The sequence below is a fragment of the Equus przewalskii genome, chromosome 1, assembly GCF_037783145.1.
Source record: "Equus przewalskii isolate Varuska chromosome 1, EquPr2, whole genome shotgun sequence".
NCBI lineage: Eukaryota > Metazoa > Chordata > Mammalia > Perissodactyla > Equidae > Equus > Equus przewalskii.
Genome location: NC_091831.1, coordinates 17,690,498 through 17,714,311, shown reverse-complemented (window position 1 = coordinate 17,714,311; position 23,814 = coordinate 17,690,498). Strand labels below are relative to the sequence as shown.

At 37.2% G+C, this 23,814-nt stretch overlaps 1 protein-coding gene across 1 annotated transcript in view; it reads right to left on the bottom strand.

Annotated features, from left to right (window-relative positions):
- Positions 1-23,814, bottom strand: part of CCDC186 (coiled-coil domain containing 186) — a 54,367-nt gene that overhangs the window by 6,414 nt on the left and 24,139 nt on the right. Inside the window, exons 5-14 of the mRNA XM_008506840.2 lie at positions 23,325-23,537; positions 21,994-22,113; positions 16,698-16,802; positions 16,141-16,239; positions 15,883-15,969; positions 14,859-15,001; positions 5,391-5,646; positions 4,036-4,225; positions 2,545-2,625; positions 560-770 (exon numbers count right to left, since the gene is read on the bottom strand). Coding sequence (XP_008505062.1) covers positions 560-770; positions 2,545-2,625; positions 4,036-4,225; positions 5,391-5,646; positions 14,859-15,001; positions 15,883-15,969; positions 16,141-16,239; positions 16,698-16,802; positions 21,994-22,113; positions 23,325-23,537 — 1,505 coding nt within the window. The remainder of the gene's footprint in view (positions 1-559; positions 771-2,544; positions 2,626-4,035; positions 4,226-5,390; positions 5,647-14,858; positions 15,002-15,882; positions 15,970-16,140; positions 16,240-16,697; positions 16,803-21,993; positions 22,114-23,324; positions 23,538-23,814) is intronic.

The window sequence follows — 23,814 nt, the reverse complement described above, 5'->3', positions numbered from 1 at the left end:
TAAGAGGAACTTGGAGTCAGTCAGAGCTGGGTGGTCTGTCACTTACACGATGAGTGGACTCCGGAACATTTCATAACTTAACCTGAGCCCCAGTTAACTTATCCACCAAAGTGAGAACTCGCTCTCTCCCTGAGTAGTTGTAAGAAATCAATGAGATATTCGTAAGTCACAGGCACAGTGCCTTGTACTGAGTAGGTGCCCAATAAATTACCTCACTATGTCCTACACAACAGGAAAGATAATACACAACCACATGCATCTCTTAGAATCACTGTCACAAAAATAAAAAGCTAAGCAGCACTATCTTTTTTTAAGTCCAAAGTTATTTTAGTATCTTAAAAAAATTAACATCTACTGAACTCTGTATCACCTTTTGGAAGACCAGTGTTTTCTTTCATCTCTGGGCTCTGTATTCCCCAAACCAGAACACAATAAGTGATCAACAAAAGATTGGGAACTGAATGACAGGCTCTTGATATGATTAATTTTGAAAACAGTAACTTTACCATATGAATAACGGTATTTCAAACACAGATTATGTTACCATAATAATACATACTTTGTTTTTTTCCTAATTTCTTCCACCAATTGTTTGATGTGATCCTCCATAAATTCTATCTTTTCATTTTTCCGAGCGTGTGATTTTTGCAGCCTTACTATCCTCTCAATCAGCATGGCCTTGTCTACTTCTGGAAAGTTATCCACAGCTACTGACGACCCAGCATTTTCTGGAGATCGATCTTCCACACTGCTTCGAGCATTAAGGGATCCTGAAGACAAAAAACCAGTTTAGGTATTGGACTTAGTCTAGAGTCATCGCTAATCTCATATATTATTTCTTCGAGTATCACTTTCAAATATTCCATCTAACAGAGTTGGGCACGGAACACAAGTCACACCTGGACTGACTTCTTGTTTCTGAATATACTGATGACAGAAGTACCAAAAGGGTCTATTATGTCTCTCGTGAACAGGATGAGGAAGTGGCAACAGAGAAACAAGAAACTCAAGAAAAAGTCAGAATAAAAAGTCTGAAGTAGGACCAAAATTAAGCCGAGAGAGAGAGATAGAGAGAGGCAGAGACAGACAGACAGACATAGACAGAGAGAGAAAACAGAATACAGCCAGTGGGTTAAGCTCTGGAGCCAGTCTCCCTGGTTTAAATCCCACTCCTTCCCTTTCTAGCTGTGTGACTTTGGGCAAGTTACTGAACTCTCTGTGCCTTGACCACTTCATCTGAAAATGGTAATAATGTTATTTACCTCAGACGATTGTTGTCCTCATTTAAATGAGTTAATATATGTGAAGTGCTTACAACAATGCATATAATAAGCAATAAATGTTAGCTATTATTTTTACCAACATCAGTTGAGAAGAATTTCTGATACAAAGATATAGTTTGTTTCAACCCCATTTTGAGGATTAAATCTACAAGTAATATATCTTATCCAAGGTCATACACTAATAAATGGCAGAGCTGGAATCTAAATACTTATGTGTAATTTCAAACCCATTTCTTTCTACTACACATTTTTCCCAGTATTGTAACAGTTGATGACATTTCTCCCCTAATGCACAATTCCTGGGAGGCAGTGTAGTGAGTGGCATGCAAGGACTCTAGAGTCTGAGATTTCTGTCACTGTGGAGTTTGAGCAAGTCATGGAACCACTTCAAATCTTAGTTTCCTCATCTGTGAAATGGGAATTATAATACTTACCTCACATGACTATTTGGCAGAGTAAATGATATGTTTAAAGCATTCAGCATGATTCATGGCATTCCCAAAATGATAAATACACTGATACTTTGCTAATTATCATTTTCACAATGCTATCAATCATTTTATAGATCTAATCATTTTTACTTTAGATCATAGGCATATTTACCATGATAAAAGCTAAAAGATTAAAAAATACATGTGTATATATAAGAAATCTGATATATAATGATGAAAATTTCATTAGTTCTCAGGTGCTAAAAGTAACATAAAAGTAAAATAAAAGAGAGAGAGACCACACTACACTAAATCTCTCTATATGGATGAATACAAATCTGAATTAAAAAATGTAAGGGGAGGGGCTGGCCCAGTGGCATGGGGGTTAAGTTTGTGCACTCCACTTTGGTGGCCCAGGGTTCGCCAGTATGGATCCCAGGTGTGGACCTATACATCACTTATCAAGCCACGCTGTGGCAGGTGTCCCACACGTAAAGTAGAGGAAGATGGGCACAGATGTTAGCTCAGGGCCAATCTTCTTCAAAAAGAAAAACAAAAACTGGAAGAGGAAACTGCTGCACAGAATACAGAAGCAGCAGGGAAGAAAAAAGGAAGTAGGAAAAAAATGATACAGAACCCCCCGACAACCCTGAAACCTTGGGTAATGATTAGAACTTAAACATTTAACTGGAAATATTCTTACCATATAATTATGTACAACTACCACTTTTTAGAATTCAAAATGAAAGAAAAAGCATATCAATACTTCTTAAACAGTGCTATTTCTTTTTAAAATCAATCACTAAATAACTAAAACCATTAGATTTTACCTGATGAACTAGAACGACTTCCCATGCTGCTGACTTCTTTATCATAGTTTCCATTCTCAACCTGATCTAATTTTCTTCGTGCTATAGGGACAAGAAATAGATTACTTGTGACAATTATCATGACCATTTGCCCCCACTGTCTCTGATCTTAAATGCTAAAAATCACTTAGGCCAAAATGGCATAAACAACAAGAAATTTCTGGAATACACACTTTAGACAGGATAACTGTAGGTGTCACTCATATAAAAATGACATCTAGAAATGTGCAGGTCAAATACAAAAGATATAGAAAAAACATTATGATAACAACCGATACTGGTATCATTTAGGTACAGTGAACATAACTTTTGGAGTACTGAAAGATTTAGTAGATCTCTATAGAGTACCAGAAATTTCCCTTCAATCACATCTATCAAAACAAACTGAAATCTTATGGTAAACATCTGAATATACTCCTATTAAATAAATGCTAAGTCTCTTTTATCTTATTACTACATTTCACCCTACTTTAATACACATAAACCAATGGGGAAGAGTAGAGGATAGGAAGTCAGAATACATATCTTATTTATCTTTGTATCCAAGCACATAGCACAGACTCCGAATAATTGTATGAATTTTTAAATGAATGAAATGTGGGTTCCAGTTCTAGCTGTTAATGATTGTGTTCTGGTAATTTATAACCTTTCTAGGACTCAGTTTCCTATAAAATGAAGTGTTAGGGTTTAAAGATCTCTAAGTTAGAGGTCTAGAAGGAGGGGTTCAGGTACTGTAGATACTGCACAAAACTGACAGACATGTATAGGCAGAAAATAGAATTTCTATTTACACTTAGATTTAACTAGATTTTTTTTAATTTCTATTTTCATGTGTTTTCTAATGTACAGAAAACAGAGTAACAGATGTTTAAAATTTATAAATATATATAAATTAAAGAACAATGCTTAGTTTTTACTGATAGAAGTAGGTGATCAAAAAACCTTAGACAGGGGGCTGGCCCCGTGGCCGAGTGGTTAAGTTCGCGCGCTCCGCTGCAGGCGGCCCAGTGTTTCGTCGGTTCGAATCCTGGGCGCGGACATGGCACTGCTCGTCAGACCACGCTGAGGCAGCGTCTCACATGCCGCAACTAGAAGGACCCACAACGAAGAATATACAACTATGTACCGGGGGGCTTTGGGGAGAAAAAGGAAAAAATAAAATCTTTAAAAAAAAAAAAAACAAAAAACCTTAGACAGTACTGTGCTAAGGTACTTGCCAATTCTTACAGCTTGTGCTTCTGTCAATAAATGTCCTTTAGCATAGAAGATACTATAGACTATTCATGGAACCACAAGAAATTTAGCAATGTGGGTTATAAACACTAACACATTAAAAAGAGCATACAGCTCTCATCAATGTGGTAGAACCTGATGTAAACATATTTTTTTCTATAAATCCTTAATGATTATAAGAAACAACACGGAAGGTCTACATGTGGAAGGATTGTGCACCTTGCTGGAGCTGTTTGGTGAGATCCTTGACACTAGAGGCATGTTTACGTCTCTGCGTCACCAGCTCATCTTTCAATTCTTCAACCTGGGTACTCAATGCTTTAACTTCTGTTTGTCTACAAGTGAGTTCAGCTTGCAGGGTCTGGACTTCCTCTTTTCGCAGTTCTTCCTCTTTCAACAATCTACTTTCCTAAATATTAAATAAAATAAAAAACACCAATTTTAATAACTGACTGTTTCCACTATTGCTCACAGTTTAAAACCTTAAAACTACAAAGTCCCTCAAGACAGCCTTGATAGCCTAGTGGTTAAAGTTTGGCGCGCTCCACTTCAGCGGCCTGGGTTCGGTTCCCAGGCGTGGAACCACACCACTCGTCTGTTAGTAGCCATGCTGTGGTGGCAGCTCACGTAGAAGAACTAGAAGGATTTACAACCAGAATATACAACTGTGTACTGGGGCTTTGGGAGGAGGGGAGAAAAAGAGAGGAAGATTTGCAACAGATGTTAGCTCAGAGCAAATCTTTCCCAGAAAAAAAAAAAAGTAGTTTCCTTATCAAAAAAATATATAAGGTCCTTGATAGTAGATTCTTCTATCATCACTCCTTACCAGGTTTTGTTTACTGGGCTCTGCAAATTCCTCATATAGTAATGCAGGGGGATATATTAATGCATTTGCCATTCTATATATGCAAAACAACATGTGATAGAGGTCTCTGTATTTTTTGGACTAAAGTCTCAAATTATTTTTATAAGTAACTTGAAGACACTCTCATAACATGGAAATAATAAACCATATTTAAACTATAAAAATATAGAAATTTAAAGTACTTTAGGGGCTGACCCCGTGGCCGAGTGGTTAAGTTCGCGCGCTCCGCTGCAGGCGTCCCAGTGTTTCGTTGGTTCGAATCCTGGGCGCGGACATGGCACTGCTCATCAGACCACGCTGAGGCAGCGTCCCACATACCACAAGTAGAAGAACCCACAACGAGAAATATACAACTATGTACTGGGGGGCTTTGGGGAGAAAAAGGAAAAAATAAAATAAAATAAAATAAAAAAAAAAAAGAAATTTAAAGTACTTTAAAAAAATATATAGTAATTCCAGTTAGGAATGACAAAAACCCTGCTTTTCTTATTTTCAAATGTGAAATACTACTTCATAATCATTGTAGGGAGAAATTTTATAAGGAATTGCACAAATTGAAAGGAAAAACTGATACTTCTTACAGCATTTGAAATTACCAGAAAGTTAGTGCCAATAAAAAAAAAAAAGCTTCAGTCAACTACCACTAGGGAAATTTAATTTGCACTTCTTGCTATATTGCTTTAAAAGTTAAATGTACATTTATACTTACCAAATTAATATTTGTCTGTTTCATTTGTTCACACTGGCTTTGTAACTGACTTTCACTACAGGAAAGTTTATCAAACTGTGACTGCAAAGAATTGGATTCAGATTGAAGTTGTGCATTCTTACTAGTGAGCTTTTCTGTAAATAGTAGTAGCTCAGATTCTCTTTTCCTACTGCCTTCGATGTCTTTTTGTAGGTCATTAATCAAAGAATTAAGACTTTCCACTTCTTCCTTCAAATTTTCAATTTCTTGTTTACCTCTAAAAAACAAAGTTTATATTTAAGAAAAAAATTAAACTATTAAAAGACATTAAATTAATGGTTTGGGAATTTTCATCGAATGAAATGCTCATAAAGCTACTTTTATTCATACATCCAAATATTTGGATTTTTGTGAATGCCTAATATACATTAGGAATTAAGAGCTGGGAATATAAGCGAGCAAGACTGACATGGCCTCTGCTTTCAAAAAGCTTTTAGTCAAATAGGGAAATTATATGAGTGGGATAAAACATTTTTGATGATGAAAGCACCAAGCTTGTGTAAGTGATGCTTAAACTAATACTTGAACTAGCAGTTAGCAAACTTCTCCTGTGAAAGACCTAGACAATAAACAATTTAGGCTTCTGGGGCATATGGCCTTTGTTCAACTCTGCCATTGCAGCATGAAAGCAGCCACAGACAATACATAAAGGAGTGAGAATGGCTGTGTTCCAAAAAGTTTTTACTTATAAAAAGAGTCAGGGAGTGACGTCAGCATCATGGCAGAGTAGGTCTCTCAGAAATCTTTCTCCTCCAACATACAATGAAAAAAACATCCATACTCCAACAGACGACATCCAAACTCAACACAAAAAACGTCAGAGAGGTCCACACAGCCATATGACAGAGGGCAGAGAGACTAGAGCCCCCTTGGAGGTGGAACGGGGTAAGAGAAATCTTTTCTTCCTCCCCTAAAGACTGCAATCCAGGACTACTGGAGGCCTGCGAGAGGGAAGGAATGGGACAGGGGACGGTCATTCACGAGAACATCAAAGATCCCCAGTAGGCCCTTGCAGCCTAGAGGGAAGTCCTCTACCAGGGCAAAAGCTTTCACGGGGTGGGTGGATGGGACACCTCATCAAGCCAACACCCCAGGAAAGCAGAGCGAGAAAGCCCTGAGAGCACGCAGGAGAAAGAGCCCCTTCCACCACCCGCCCACTGGGGACTCCAGCCCCTGGGATTTTGGAAGAAGGCAGAGGACTCAGAATATAGGGGTCTTGACCTGCACCCAGTGGCAATAGGTGGTACCTGCAACCTAGTAATGCCAGGATGAAAAAAAACAGAACCTCTAGCAATATCAAACACTATATTAGATCTCCAGGCCAGAAAGAAAATGACAAGTACCCAGAAATCAGTCCTGAAGATGCAGAAATATGTAATCTAAATGACAAAGAATTCAAAACAGTTGTCATCAAAAAACTCAACAAGGTAAAAGAGAATATTGAGAAACAATTCAACGAGTTCAGGAGCTACTTCACAAAAGAGATTGAAACTATAAAGAAGAATCAAGCAGAAATATTAGAGATGAAAGACACAATGGAAGAAATAAAACAAAATATGGATTCCCTGAATGCTTGAGCAGACACCCTGGAGGAGCGTATCAGCATAATCAAAGATAGACATGTTGAAATGCTCCAGATAGAGGAAGAGAGAGAACTAAGACTAAACGAAGAAAGTCCCCAAGAAATATCCAACTCAATTAGGAAATGCAACATTAGAATCATAGGTATTCCAGAGGGAGAAGAGAAGGAAAATGGAGTAGAAAGCTTGTTCAAAGAAATAACAGCACAGAACTTCCCAAATGTAGGAAAGAAAATCCATGTGGAAGAGGATGGCAGATTTCCCAAATATGTCAATGTAAAAAGACCTACTGCAAGGCATATAGTGGTAAAACTGGCAAAACTGAATGACAGAAAAAGAATACTAAGGGCAGCAAGGCAGAAGAAAATAACCTACAAAGGAACCCCCATCAGACTTTCAGCAGATTTCTCTGCAGAAACCTTACAGGCTAGGAGAGGCTAGAATGACATATTCAAATCATTGAAAGACAAAAACTTTCAGCCAAGAATACTCTATCCAGTGAAAATATCCTTCAGATATGATAGAGAAATAAAAACTTTCCCAGACAAACATAAGCTAAGGGAGTTTGTAGCCATGAGACACACCCCCAACCCCCACAACAAGAAATCCTCAAGAAGGCCCTCATACCGGGAAAAAAAAGGGAGAAAAGGGTTACAAAGCACCGAGTAAGGAGTTAAATAGATAGAATCAGAGCAGGATAGCAAATACTCAAGTATAGCATTAAAGACAACAGTAAGGAAAACACCAAAAACAAAGATAATCTTGTCATGTTAACCACAAACTCATAACACAAGATGGAATAAGATGTGAGAAAAACAACTTAGGAAGGGAAGAGGAAAGGGACTGAATTGGTTTAGTCTAAGGAAATTAGAGACCATCAGAAAAGGGACTATCTTATCCACGAGATCTTGAATACAAACCTCAGGGTAACCATTAAACAAAAAAGCAGAACAGAGACATAAATAATAAATAAGAAGAAAACAAACACAACATAAAAAACTACATAACTCAATTGGTAGATCAAAATACACAGGGCAAATAACAAAGGAAATGCAGGAGAACAGAAAACGAGTGATAAAATGGCAGCATTAAGCCCTCATATATTGATAATCACCCTAAATGTAAACGGACTGAATTCTCCAATAAAAAGACAAAGAGTGGAGAGATGGATTAAAGAATAAGATCTAACGATATGCTGCCCCCAGGAAACACATCTCAGCTCCAAAAACAAACACAGGTTCAGAGTGAGGGATGGAAGATGATATTCCAAGCTAATGGCAAACAAAAGAAAGCAGCTGTTGCAATACTTATATCAGACAAAGTAGACTTCAAGACAGGTAAAGAGAGACAAAGAGGGGCAGTATATAATAATCAAAGGGACATTCCATCAAGAAGAAATAACACTTATAAATATCTATGCACCCAACAGAGGAGCACCAAAGTACATAAAGCAACTACTAACAAACCTAAAAGAAGATATTAATAATAACCCAATAATAGCAGGGGACCTCAACATTCCACTCACATCAATGGATAGGTCATCCAGGCAGAAAATCAACAAGGAAACAGTGGAATTAAATGAAAAGCTAGACCAGATGGACTTAATAGACATATATAGAAAACTCCATCCAAAAATAGCACAATACATATTCTTCTCAAGTGTGCATGGAACATTCTGAAGAACAGACCACATGTTGGGAAACAAGGCACACCTCAATAAATTTAAGAAGACAAATAATATGAAGCATCTTTTCCGATCACAATGCTATAAAGCTAGAAATTAATTACAAGAAAAGAGCTGAGAAAAGGACAAAGACATGGAGACTAAACAACATGCTATTGAATGAGCAATGGATCATTGAAGAAATTAAAGGAGAAATCAAAAAATATCTGGAGACAAATGAAAATGAAAATATACCATACCAACTCATATGGGACGCAGCAAAAGCCATATTAAGAGGGAAATTCACTGCAATACAGGCTTACCTTAACAAACAAGGAAAAACCCAAATAAGCAATCTCAAACTACACCTAATAGAATTAGAAAAAGAACAAACAAAGCCCAAAGTTAGTAGAAGGAGAGAAATAATAAAAATCAGAGCAGAAATTAATGCTATTGAAACAAAAAAGGCAGTAGAAAGGATCAATGAAACAAAGAGCTGGTTCTTTGAGAAGATAACTAAAATTGACAAACCCTAGCCAGACTTACAAAGAAAAAAAGAGAGAAAGCTCAGATAAATAAAATTAGAAATGAAAGAGGAGAAATAACAATGGATACCACAGAAATACAATGGATAATAAGAGAATACTACGAAAAACTATATGCCAACAAAATGGACAATCTAGAGGAAACGGATAAATTGTCAGACTCTTACAACCTCCCAAAGCTGAATCAAGAAGAAATAGAGAATCTGAATAGACCAATCACAAGTAAAGAGATTGAAACAGTAATCAAAAGCATCCCAAAGAATAAAAGCCCAGGACCAGACAGCTTCCCTGGGGAATTCTACCAAACTTTCAGAGAGGATTTAATCCCCATCCTTCTCAAGCTATTCCAAAAAGTCAGAGAAGATGGAACACTTCCTCACACATTTCTACGAGGCCAACATCACTCTGATACCAAAGCCTGACAAGGACAACAAAAAAAGGGAAAACTACAGGCCAATATCGCTGATGAACATAGATTCAAAAATCCTCACCAAAATATTAGCAACCCAAATACAGCAATACATCAAAAAGATCATATATCATGATGAAGTGGGATTTATTCCAGGGACACAGGGATGGTTCAACACCCACAAATCAATCAATGTGATACACCACATTAACAAAAATGAGGAATAAAAACCACATGATCATCTCAATAGATGCAGAGAAAGCATTTGACAAGATCCAATCGCCATTTATGATAAAAACACTTAACAAAATGGGGATAGAAGGAAATTACCTCAACACAATAAAGGCCATATATGACAAACCCACAGCCAACATGATACTCAATGGGGAAAAACTGAACGTCATCCCTCTGAGAACAGGAACAAAACAAGGATGCCCACCATCGCCACTCTTATTCAACGGAGTACTGGAGGTTTTGGCCAGAGCAACTAGGCAAGAGAAAGGAAGAAAAGGAATCCAAACAGGGAGTGAAGAAGTGAAACTCTCACTGTTTGCAGACGACATGATCTTATATATAGAAAACCCTAAAGAATCCATCGGAAAACTATTAGAAATAATTAACAACTACAGTAAAGTTGCAGGGTACAAAAGCAACTTAGAAAAATCAGTTGCATTTCTGTACTCTAATAACTTACAGAAAGAGAACTCAAGAATATAATTCCATTTACAATCGCAAAAAAAAATAATAAAGTAACTAGGAATAAATTTAACTAAGGAGATGAAGGACTTATACAATGGAAACTTTACGACATTATTGAAAGAAATAGATAATGACATAAAGAGATGGAAAGAGATTCCATGCACATGGACTGAAAGAATAAACATAGTTAAAACGTCATACTACCCAAAGCAATCTACAGATTCAATGCAATCTCAATCAGAATCCCAATGACATTCTTCATGGACACAGAGCAAAGAATCCTAAAATTCATATGGGCAACCAAAGACTCCGAATTGCTAAATACTGAGAAAAAAAGAATAAAGCTGGAGGCATCACAATCCCTGACTTCAAAACGTACTACAAAGCCATAGTGATCAAAACAGCATGGTACTGGTACAAAAACAGGCACACAGATCTATGGAACAGAACTGAAAGCCCAGAAATAAAACTGCATATCTATGCACAGCTAATCTTCGACAAAGGTGCCAAGAACATACAATGGAGAAAAGACAGTGTCTTCAATAAATGGTGCTGAGAAAATGGGACAGCCACATGCCAAAGAATGAAAGTAGACCATTATCTCACGCCATACATACAAATAAACTCAAAATGAATCAAAGACTTGAAGATAAGTCCTGAAACCATAAAATTCCTGGAAGATAATATAGGTAGTACATTCTTTGACATTGAACTTAAAAGGATCTTTTCAAATATCATGTCTTCTCAAACAAGGGAAACAAAAGAAAAAATAAGTGGGAGTTCATCAGACTAATGAGCTTCTGCAAGGCAAATGAAAGTAGGATCAAAACCAAAAGACAACCCACCAACTGTGAGAAAATTTTTGCAAATCATCTATCTGATAAGGGGTTAATCTCCATAATACATAAGGAACTCACACAACTGAACAACAAAAAACCAAATAGCCCAATCAAAAAATGGGCAGAGAATATGAACAGACATTTTTCCAAAGAAGAGATACAGATGGCCAATAAACACATGAAAAGATGTTCAACATCACTAATCATCAGGGAAATGCAAATCAAAACTACACTAAGATACCACCTACGCCTGTTAAAATGGCTATAATCACTAAGACTAAAAATAACAAATGGTGGAGAGGGTGTGGAGAGAAGGGAAGCCTCGTACTCTGCTGGTGGGAATGCAAACTGTTGCAGGCATTATGGAAAACAGTACAGAGATTCCTCAAAAGACTAAAAATAGAACTATTACATGACCCAGCTATCCCACTACTGGGTATCTACCCAAACAACTTGAAATCAACAATCCAAAGTAACATATGTACCCCTGTGTTCATCGCAGCACTATTCACAATAGCCAAGACATGGAAACAATCCAAGTGCCCAGTGACTGATGATTGGATAAAGAAGATGTAGTATATATATAGAATGGAATACTACTCAGCCATAAAAAGCGACAAATTCATCCCATTTACAACAACATGGAAAGACCTGAAAGGAAATAAGCTTAGCAAAATAAACCAGACTGAGAAAGACAAACACCAGATGATTTCACTCATATGTGGAATATAAACAAGCACATGGACAAAGAAAACAGTTCAGTAGTTACCAGGGGAAGGGGGGTAGGGGGTGGACACAGTGGGTGAAGGGGAGCACGTATGTGGTGACAGACAAGAAATAATGTACAAGTGAAATTTCACAATGATGTAAACTATTATGAACTCAAATTTTTTAAAAAAAAGAAGCTAGGGGCTGGCCCCGTGACCAAGTGGTTAAGTTCGCACGTTCTGCTTCACTAGCCCAGGGTTTTGCCAGTTCAGATCCTGGGTATAGACATGGCACCACTCATCAAGCCATGCTGAGGCAGCCTCCCATATAGCACAACCAGAAGGACCTACAACTAGGATATACAACTATGTACTGGGGGACTTTGGGGAAAAGAAGAAGAAGAAAAAAAAGATTGGCAACAGATGTTAGCTCAGGTGCCAATCTTTAAATAAGAAAATAAGAGGCAGGGGCCGGCCCCATGGCCTAGTGGTTAAGTTCAGCACACTCCACTTTGGCAGCCCAGGCTTGGTTCCCAGTTGTGGACCTACACTACTCATCAGTGGCCATGCTGTGGTGGCAACCCACATACAAAATAGAAGAAGACTGGCACAGATGTTGCCTCAGGGCAAATCTTACTCAAGCAAAAAGAGGAAGATTGGCGACAGATGTTAGCTCAGGGTGACTTCCTAAAAAAAAAAACCTCGGGACAAAAAAAAAAAAGAGGCAGTGGGCTAGATTTGGCTCTGGCCCATAGTTTGCTAATTCTTAACCTAAAGGAAAAGTAAGAGTGAGCAAGTGGGAAAACAAAATATGTTCCAGGTAGAGGAAACAGTATGTGCTAAAGCTGGGAAGGGAACAAGAGAATGCCTTCGTGTTGGTACTAACAAATAGATGTTCAATACTGATGAGGATAAGGACTGTACTATACATCTGTACTAAGCACTTCACACAGGGCTTGGCACCCAGGAGACAATCAATCAACATTTGTTAACCAACTATTGCTGAAACACAAAAGTGAAAGAGGATAAGGTGCAGAGGGAGAAGCAAGGTCATTAATGATCTTCCAAGCATGTTTAAGGCATTGAATTCACTAGGCAATACTTGAGGCTATGGGAAATCACGGAAAGGTTTTGAGAAGATTTCTTTTTAGAAAGATTTGCTAATCACAGCGTGGGAAATGGATTAAAAGGGAAATAAGCAAAAAAACCAGTTTAGAAGCTGTGGCAGTTTTCCAGATGAAAGCTGATACCAGCTTGGGCGATGGCAGCAGCAGTTGGGATGTGAAAAGTAAATGGACTTGAAAGATATTAACGAGTTAGCATCAACAATACTTTGTGACTGCTTAGATGTGAGAGGGGAAGGAAAGAAGAGCGAAGGGTGCCGCCCGGGAAAATCATGGGGATGCTACTCATCTCAGGAAACTCAGAACGGCGTATGTGTGAGAGAGAGAGATGAATCCACTTAGCCATGTTAAAGTCTGAGGTGTCTGATACTTGTTTGTCTGCAGTGCAGCAAAAAGGGCTGAAGGTAATGATGTGAAGGTCCTACAGCATACTAGAGGAATGGTTAGGATCACCCAGGGGTGTAATCAAATAAGAACAAAAGAGAGCTTTATGACAGAAAGAGAAGACTGCCGGGGAGACTGAGAAAAAGTGGCCAGGAAGTAGGGAGGAACACTAGTAGAGCATGATGAAATGAAGCCAAAGAACAGAGCACACCCAGAAAGACAATGGCCTCAGTGGTGTTAGTACTGAAAATTCAAGCAAGACTTAGTCTGAGAAGTGTCTACTAGACGTAAGGAAGCATTAGCAAGTTTCAACATAATGTTGGGGCAGAAGTAGAATTCAGTGGAAAGAAACAGAAGAACAAAGGGAATGAAGAAGTGGAGATGAGTATAGCCGATTCTGTAAAGACATTTAGTAGTGAAGGAAAGGAGAAAGGTAGGGGAAGGTCATAGGAGTTTTGATGTTTTTTAACATATAATATTTAAACGTAGAAAGAAAAAAAGTCAGGAGAAAGAGAGGTAAGAGAGAAAGGATAAGGAAGAAACAATCAAGAAATAAGCAGGAACAATCAAGAAAGACCCTGAGAAGGCAGAAGAGCATGGGATCCACAGAAGAAGTATAGAGAACAATTCAATCCGAGGAACGGGAACATTTCTTTCATAATAACAGGAGGAAAACAAAGAAGAATGGTTGCAGATGCAGCAAGTTCATTAGGACTGACAGCCAAAGGTTGAGAGAACTGTCACCTAACAACTCTCATTTTTTCTGTGAAGTAAGAGTAAACAGTGACATGAGAGGGAAGACCAGAAGTGTGAAGAAAGCAGTAAGGTTTGGAATAGATGCTAAGAAGATGGAGGAGAAGGCACTGACTAAGGACACACGGCAGGATTACAGGTGTATTAATATTCCCAGTTGAAGTTGCTAAGCATGAATTTATAGCAGCATCAATATGGATGATGGTGAGGATTCCTTTAGCAACACTCAGCTGTACTGTAGCTTGGGTATCAGTAGGGTATGAAAAAGAAGATATTTGGATTCAACCGGAATCCAGGCTCTGCCAGGTAATGTCATGAGTAGCGTTTAGCTAAACAGATTTATAAGAAGCCAAGCAATAATGTCAGCTCCTGACCTTAAGCTACATACATGCAAAGATATCGATACAGACACATATCTACCTTTTAGAAGAAAAATAAGTATGGTGCATAAGTAACAGAATTTGAAAGCTAAGGAATGGATGAAGAAACTAAAATCCATTCTGTCTTATAAAATGTTTAGGGAATATAAACTTTGATTTTTAGAAGCCATGATGAGAACTTCAAAGATAATTAAAAAAAGTTCAAATGAAGATAAGAATAAAAATTTCTTAGCTAGTAAAATTGTAAAATTATTCGTTTAAGCAATAATTGCACTTAAAAATAGAAACCTGAGATAGAATTAAAAAGCCTGTTGATTAGCACAAACAGAAGTTGCTCATTTTATACCTTTCATGCTGCTCCCGTATCTGATCCACAATTTTCACTTTGTCCAATAAATTCTGAATTTCAGCTTTTTGGCGGTTAATAATTTCCTTATATTTTGATAATTCATCTTCTGTTCTCAGTCGTTCATCTTCTAGACATTTCACCTATCAAATAACCATAACCAAGTTAAACTACAAACAATATTTTCTTGTTTCTCATTAACTATTTCAGATAGTGGTTACATATTACCAATCTAAGCTGAATTCTGAGGCAGTATTAATTATTGTGAAGAAAACACAATGGGAAGTGAACAGTCCTGGGTTTCAGTCACAGATTCCTCATGATTTAGTCATGGGAGGTTTAGTATGTCACTTTATTTTTGCTGACTCTCTATTTCCTCACCTGAAAAGAGGAAACACTTTCCCTACCTACCTCAAAGAACTGGCATGGAGAACAAATAGAAGGATACATGAAAGACACTTTGAAAACTAAGTGATCACCAATCCAAGGTGGTTACTTAAAAACCTATTTCTAAATAAATGAATGATACACAATGATAATATTTTTCACATTCATATTAAAAGGGATCCTATTCTTATGAAAAAGACTAAAAACACTGGAAAGGATTTCATAGATTGTTAGAAATTAAAACTCTACACAAGACTAGTAATTATACCCAGGAGAAATATTAAGACAGTCTTTCTATTATTTTCTGACACTCATAGTTTTAAAGTCCAACTATCTTTCGAATTAACTTGCTGATAAGACTGCTTTTAGATCAGAGGCCCAAGGATAAGCTATAGACACAGCAAATGTGAAGGAGGAATGTTTGGCAAACACTTCAAAGGGACTGAAGTGGAAGACCTTTTCATCTCAACAAAAGAGTCAATTTTGTGCTGGGGAACTGATACTCTATTCCTCTGAGTTCTTTTATTTTGGAAAATATCTATATAAATATCCTTTCGCCAACATTAAAATATCAGAATGAGTCCAAAATTAAAGATATTTACCCTTCCCCCGGAGTCGTCACTAAAGATGCAATTACCTTTGTTCTCAGTGTTCGGAGTTCATCCATGCCCTCCTTAAATGTCCTCCTCAGATCTTCTAGTTCTTTTATTTTGGCATGATGCATCTTTTAAAAGTTGAAAAGAAACCACAAATCATTATGTACTAAACTAGATCTAAAACTTATCACCTGCTCCTTCCAAAAGGCCTTAAAAGTAGATGACAATAAGTACGTGTCATTTCCCTCCTTCTATATTTATTACACAGTCCAGGGTATGCAAAGAACAAAACTCCTCACCTCTAGCTGGTCTGATTTTTCTTGCATTTGTTTCTCAAGTTCTCCTTTTGTGACTCTAAGCTTGGCATCAAGCTCATTTGACTTAATTTCTTCTGACTCCTAATGGAAAAGAAATTTTAAAAGCATGACAATTTTTAAGGTTTTATACTTAGAAAAGTGAAGAAGGCTTTGGCAATTAAGTTTACTAATAGTGAAATACATAGCTTACGTATCTAAAAAATGATGACTGCCTTGAAAGATTTTAAATATGCCAATTTTGCATGAACAAGAACAGCATTTTAGACATGTAACAATACAGAGGAGTTTCTTTTTTAAGTTATACATTTCCTTGCACTCTTCATTCTTCTGACATTGTGTAGTATTTTTATTTCGCTAAAAACTTCTCTAAGAAGATCTCTATTGAAGCTGCAAGTACTTTAACATAGGAAATAACCTGTATTTCACTGCCCTACCAAATACATTCCACACCTCAAATATTGCAGATACAAAAATTTAACAAGAGTAGTACTGATACTTAGCATAATTTGTTACTAATCTGTTTGAAAAGTTAAGCATACCTGGTACGTTTTTATCATATCCTGACAATTTTTTCGTATCTGATCTGCTTCTTCCTTTGCTTGGGTTAACTTAGTTGTTGTTTCTTTGAGTTTATCTTTGGTTTCCTGCAGTGACATAAACACAGTGACAAGGTTGGGCACACTGATGTGATGACTGATAAGAATGATGACCAGAGTAGGGAAAGTCCTTGTCTTAGCACTGCCACTGAGGGATTGGATACTATTCCAGTAATAACATTTTATGCTTCTGACAAAAAACTCAAGTGTCCTGTGCAGTTAACGGAAAGACAATACATAAAGTTAACTTTGATAGTTTTCAGCAAATCACTAGAAGACACTAACCTGATAAGAAGAGCAAAGTTCTCTGGACACACACATAAAAGACAGTTTTTTGGCTTATGGCCATGGTTTCTATTCAAATCTGCTTTTTTATAGACTGATGCTGCAACTTGGTTTCTGTTCCTAACCACTCTCCTACAACAGCAATTCTGAAGGTTCACAGGGACTACTCTCTCATCAAATCCAATTACTTTTCTCATTTCTTATTCTTGACTTACCTGCTCCAGTTCTGACCACTCTTGACTCTTTGAATATCCTTCCTCTGTTTCCATTACAAGACAACATACTCTTGTTTTTTCCCTCTTCATTGCTGCCTTCCCCATCTCCTTGACTGGCTTTCCACTTCCTGTGGCGATTTTCTAAGATACAGCCCTGGCCTGCAGCTCTTTCTCCAAAATCCTCCTTCAGAGTAGCCATCCAGTCCCATGGTTTTAGCTACCATGTGCATTTCAAATGAGAGTTTAGGTATCATCTCTTCCTAGTAGCTTCCCTTCAGAAAGGAGCAGATGCTGCTATTCTGCCTTCCCACAGATTGAATCCAGGGCATCCAAGATTATAACAATTAATATACTGTACTGCAGCTTATGTGTTTTCTCCATTGAGGATATAGCTTCTGGACAGCACCCAGCTCAGTACTTCCCACATATTAATTGTTTAAGTAATATTTGTGGAATTAATGAAGGAATACCTAATATAAACCTTCTGCTCTAGTTAGGTTGATCTTCCCAAACACTGAATATTCATCTCCCTTTTTTCTTGTTGTTCTTCCACGTGAAATGCCTTTCCCTTCATCTCTTAAACCATCTAAACTGCATCTATCCTTCACACACTGTTTCTTATGTCATTTTGTTTTTAGATAAATCTACCATATATTTAAGCATTCAGTTATATATTTTCAGTTGCTAGTCTTTTAATAATAATTTGACTTGTATTAAAACTCAGTATCACTTTTAAAATATAAACATTTGGAGACGTTTTTCAAATATCGGTTTTTTAATATTCAAATATTAGCTCAATGAGAAGAGAGTGAAAGAGAAACTTTACCTGGTTTTTTTTCTCACTCTTATATCATTAATAAGTATAACATAGCCTAGCACATAGTACGTACTCCAGTCACTCAAAAAATAGCAATTGAGAGATTCCTATCTGCCAAATAAATATTTATTAAATAAATAATTGAATAAAAGAAAAGCAAGAATCACATTAAATGTGTTTTGTTTAAGGTACTGACCATGCTTCATTCATTCACTGAGTCATTCAGCATTCACTGAGCACCTACCACGTACCAGGCACTGTTCTATGTTCTTGGGAAACTGCAGCGTGAGAAAACAGCTAAAACCTCTACTCTCATAAAGCTGATATTCTAGTGATGGAGACAGATAAGTAGAATACATAATTAAAAATGTTATATTAGATAGTGACAAGTGCTAAGGAGTAAAAGTAAAGTGAGGACATGAGAAAGTCTGGGGGGAGGTGAAAGTTTAGTAAAGGTAGCCAGGGAAAGTCTCATTGAGAAGGTGATACATGGGTAAAGACTTAAAAGAAGTGAGCAAGAAGATTTGCTAAAGGCCTGGAGCAACGGAGCATTCCTAAGCAATGTAGGAAAATGGCACATCATCTACTCAATTTTAGACATGCTAAGTTTAAGATGCCTCTTAAGTCATCCAAGATGTCAGATGTCAAGTAGCCACTTGAATATATGAATTTGGAATTCTGGGTAGAAGTTATAAATGTGGGAGTCACTAGCATACAGTTTCTACTACTATATTTTCATGTTTGTCAAGTTTCATGTTTTTCAAGTTCACTAATGTTGTCTTCTACAGTGTCTAATCTTCTGTTAATCCCATCCAATGTATTTTTAATCTCAGACATTATATCAATTTGGCCTTTTTCAAATCTTCCATGTCTCTCCTTGACATACTCAGGCTGTATCTTTTTTTTTTTTATATATGGAGTATATTAATAATAGCTGTTTCAGAAACATCCTTGTTTTCTGATTCAATCATCTATATAATTTCTGGCTTTGTTTCTATTGATTGATTCTTCTTCTCTTCTCATTATAGGCTATATTTTCCTGCTTCTTTGCATGTCTGGGAATTTTTTATTGGACACCAAACATTGTGAATTTTATGCTTTTAGGTCCTGGCTATCTTTGTACTCAAATATCTTGGGGCTTTGTTCTTGGACATAGTTAAATTATTTGAAACAATTTGATTTGAGGCTTTCTTTTAAAGCTTTGTTAGGTGGGGTCCATAACAGATTTTATTCTAAGGCTAATTAGTCCCCACTGCTAAAGCAACACCATTCTGAGGACCACTTGATGCCCTGTGTGTTAAGAGGGTTTTCTCTTTGCTGGTGGAAACATGAACAGTCTCTAGTCCTATGTGAGCTCTAGAAATTGTTGTCCGTACTCCTTTCTGATTGTTCTTTCTCCACTCCTGTAGTTTTCTCACACACATATACTGATTAGCAGTGTGCTAAGAACTGAGATCTCCATATGGAGATCACACCGCAGATCGGCATCTTTCTCTTCTCTGGTACTCTGCCCTGTTTCCCATACTTCATACTCTTGTCTCCTCAATTTAGGGAGACTGCTGGACTCCGTTTGGATTCTTCTCCTTTTGCTGTAACCTGGAAACTCTCCAGGTATTACATCTTGCTTGTTTCCCTTCTCTCAGGGATCACTGTCCTACGCTGCCTTGCGTTGTCCCAAGTCTAAAATCTTTGTTTCATACAGATATTTTTTTAGTTTTTTTAAGGTAGGAGGGTAAATCTAGACCCTGTTATTCCATAATGCAATAGAATATACTTATAGAAACGAAGAGTTATAGAACAGAACATAGAATATAGTTTTACTAGGGGAGATAATAGCAAAGCTAATTAAAAGTGAGCCCTAGCTTCTAATTAGTGGGCCTTAGGAGTAAACAAACCATTTAACCTCATTCAGCTGTCATTGACAACATACGTAACCTTGAGAGGAGAGCATAGGAAGCGGCAGTCTTGTTGAGGGAATACATCACAAAACATACCGACCCCTGGTCGCACATTAGGTCTGCAGTCTATTACATCCTGCTGGTCTAGATGTTGCCTTGATATCTAAGACTCCACTGCTCTAGTTTTCTCTAAAGCAAAACTATCTGGCAGCACCCAGCACAGTCAAAGCATGGTCTACAAGAATCTACTGCCACATCTGTTGCCAGCCGTATCCATGCTCCAGTGAGATTATCTTATCCTGAGACCAGATATATAGGTAGCAACCAGGCAGGTGAACAAGCATATGAGGTATACTTGGGGGGAGTCCTTCTTCTTTATTCACTACACTCCAAAGGCTTTTGTTTTTAGAGGCTAGGGGTTAAAAACACATTTCAGTTTAACCTCCGAGGGAGTTTATAAAAGAGAACAAGTAAGTTGTTTCTATTGTTTGACCCTACTGATGATTCTACTGATGATCAGGGTATTCAGTCTACCTAGTCTAAGACTTAAATTCTGGTAATAGGTCCTGGAGGTATGATCAGAAGCTAATGATCACAATGAATCCAGTAACCCCCAGGACTCCAGTATTAATATCTAAGCCCTGATGGGCAGGGACTAGAAATTGGAAAGGGTGCCTAGAGAAAAACTGACTACGAGTCCTGGCTCTTGTCCACATCTTAAGAAGTGGTCTACACTGCCCAGATCGTGATTAAATCTTGTCTCCTTTGATCCAGAGACTCCCTCTCACATCCACTAGGTAAATATGTAAAACAGGTAACCAGGATCGCATCCCAGACACTCTTTGAAAGTAATTACTGTGTCTTCTATGGCTTTTACATCCTCCATATTATTCAATATAGTGCTGTGCACAGAGGGAGACCCAGTAAAACGCCTGCTGGCTAATAAACGCTTTTAAAAAGAACCGGTAAATTTCTAACATTCACATACCAGGTCAATATGCTCACTGTTTTCATTTTCTAGCAGTCTATACCATGTAACCTTATCACATCAGCCTTAAACCTACTTACAAAGCATCTGGTTTCATCTGACCTCAAAGCTGCCATTAAGTCTGTTATCACACATTCTTTGAACACATGGCACACAGAAGACCTAACTAAATAGTCTTACTCCTTGATGCTAGTATTCTAATAGGTTTTAGGATCCTGTCTCTTAGGGACTATAGATGAGGACGAGGAAAGTGCCACACACATTAGACATGAGCAGGTATTATGTTCAGATGTTTAAGCAACTCAGGTAGTTACGAAATCATTACCATGTCACAGGATTTGGAATTTTAATTTCCAGTTCTATAACCCAAAGTAAAGGGAAAACTTTAAATGGTTTGTAGCCCTGTGTGAGCTCCAGGGATTGCTGCCCCTGGTCCTTTCTCGCAGTTCTTTCTCTGCCTCTAGTTTCCCAACACTCACGCACTGATCAGCAGTTAGCTCAGAACTGGAGGGAAATCCACCATTCTCTAACCTGTCTTTGACCACTGTCAACCCAGACAACTCCCCTAGTTTACTCTGATAATACTGTATACAAATATCCAAAAGTTGTTAACAGTTCTACTGACTTAGAATTATTTAATGAGATAACCCATGATTATAGTTTTAAACAGTATCATTAAACTTATTTTTGAAAACTTGGAAATTATTATTTCCAGAGTTTACTTTCAATTTTGATAATCTACAGATTCTCCTCTTCCCCTTGAATTTGACAATGGTTAATATAAAATATAGCATACCAAAAAAATGCTTAAAGAACGAAGTCAATTTGGGGGTTGTAAACAACAAATGATAAAATTTAACACTCTATCCAATTTAATATGTAAATCATGCAAGGAAATATCTTTCACACTCATCAATATTCAGGCCCAACCTATCCTACAGATGTCACTAAATTAAGCTTTATGCCTCATTAACTATTACTGCATTCGCTGTTAAAACTGATTCTAGTAATTCTTCCACTGCTTTATAATACTTACCTTATGTGAATCCACTTCCGCTTTTAATTTGTTTTGTGCCCATTTTACTTTAATGATGTGAGAGTTGATATCTTCCTTTAATTTTTCTATCTCTCTGATGAGTCTAGTAGTTTCACCTTCCTAAAATGATATCACTAGGTCATATTTTTTCATTTAAACAATCAAGTAATTAGTGTACCTTTTATAACTCCTCAAAATAATCAAAGCAATAACACTATAATTCAAGGGCTGGCACATTATGGCCTAAAAGCTATAAAATTGATTTAAAGCTTAAATCATAAGAGAGGAGTAAAATACTAAATCCAATTAACAAACGTAAGATGATCAACATATATATTTTAACCTACTAGAAAAACTGTGAGTACAAGTATACCTTCAGGATTCTTCCCAACTGGCTGGCATTAAGGTGAACTACAAATTAAATTGGTTTTCCCAGAATTTCTGAGAATAATGACAGTATTCCTGAACTAAAAGTTAATTAATAAAAAATAACATTCATCACCAAGAAATGATAATCCACTGGAAACAAGACCAAGCCATGAGGCTGGTAGTTAACAGCAAGGGCTCTGAACAGCTCAGTAATTAAACCTCCTTGGACAGCATCTAAGAAGAATATGTTTTTCTGCAAGAAAAATATAAATTCTATTCTATGATGAATAGTGTTATATTAAGATTCTGGTCAAATTATACTTCTGGCTCAAAAACTATTCATATTTTGACACTACTATGCATATATCTTACCAAAATAAAATCTTCCCTTGAGACACAAACTCATTTCTTCAACATACAGATTTTAAAAGAAAGTTTTAAAAAAAATCTATCAAGAAAAAGTTATCTAGGGGCCAGCCCAGTGGCGCAGCAGTTAAGTGCACACGTTCTACTTTTCGGCGGCCTGGGGTTCGCTGGTTCAGATCCCGGGTGCAGACATGGCACCGCTTGGCAAGCCATGCTGTGGTAGGCATCCCACATATAAAGCAGAGGAAGATGGGCATGGATGTCAGCTCAGGGCCAGTCTTCCTCAGCGAAAAGAGGAGGATTGGCAGCAGATGTTAGCTCAGGGCTAATCTCCCCACCCCCCCCCCCCCCCGGAAAAAAAAAAGTTATCTAACGAACAACATGTGTCAGTGTCTCACCTTTCACAGCAAACACTTTCTGCAGACAGGTAACAAGACACTGTAATTACTAAAGCATTCACGTTCTTAGAAGGCAAAATAATTAAAACAACTTTATGTCTAATAGTAGTTTAACCATGTTAAGTTATGATTACTTGATTAAATAAGAGAAAGCAAAGAGAACAAATTTCAAATACAGTACGAGAGCGCAAGCTATACCTTTGTTTCATACAGCTGGTGCAATCGTCCTTTCTCCTGAGAAAGCTGCTTAATTTTGTTAGTGTTTTTCTCAGATTCTTTATTTGCATCTCTAAGTTTTCTCTCAAGTATCTCTTTTTCCTTTCGAAGGTCTAAAGATTCCTTCTCACCTCTTACATACTTCATTACCATTGCTTCTTTTTCCTGGCGTGCCTCTTCACATTTCTTATTGGCCTTTGAAAAAAAAAATCTAGCATTAACAAAAAATATTTTTTGAAAATCAAAATAAATAATATTTTTGTATAATATTACCAACGTATTTCTTGGTTTTTGCGTAACATTCCCAGGACCTGTTTCATGAAATTTTAAAATGAAAGGAAGAATTCAAAATTATACAGAAATGATACAATAAATAAATTAGTCACTAATATTTGCTTTTACCCTTTCCCATTCCTTTTACTCTGGTTGAATGGTTGCTCTTTTCTGTTTAGTCCTCCAGATCCACTCTCCC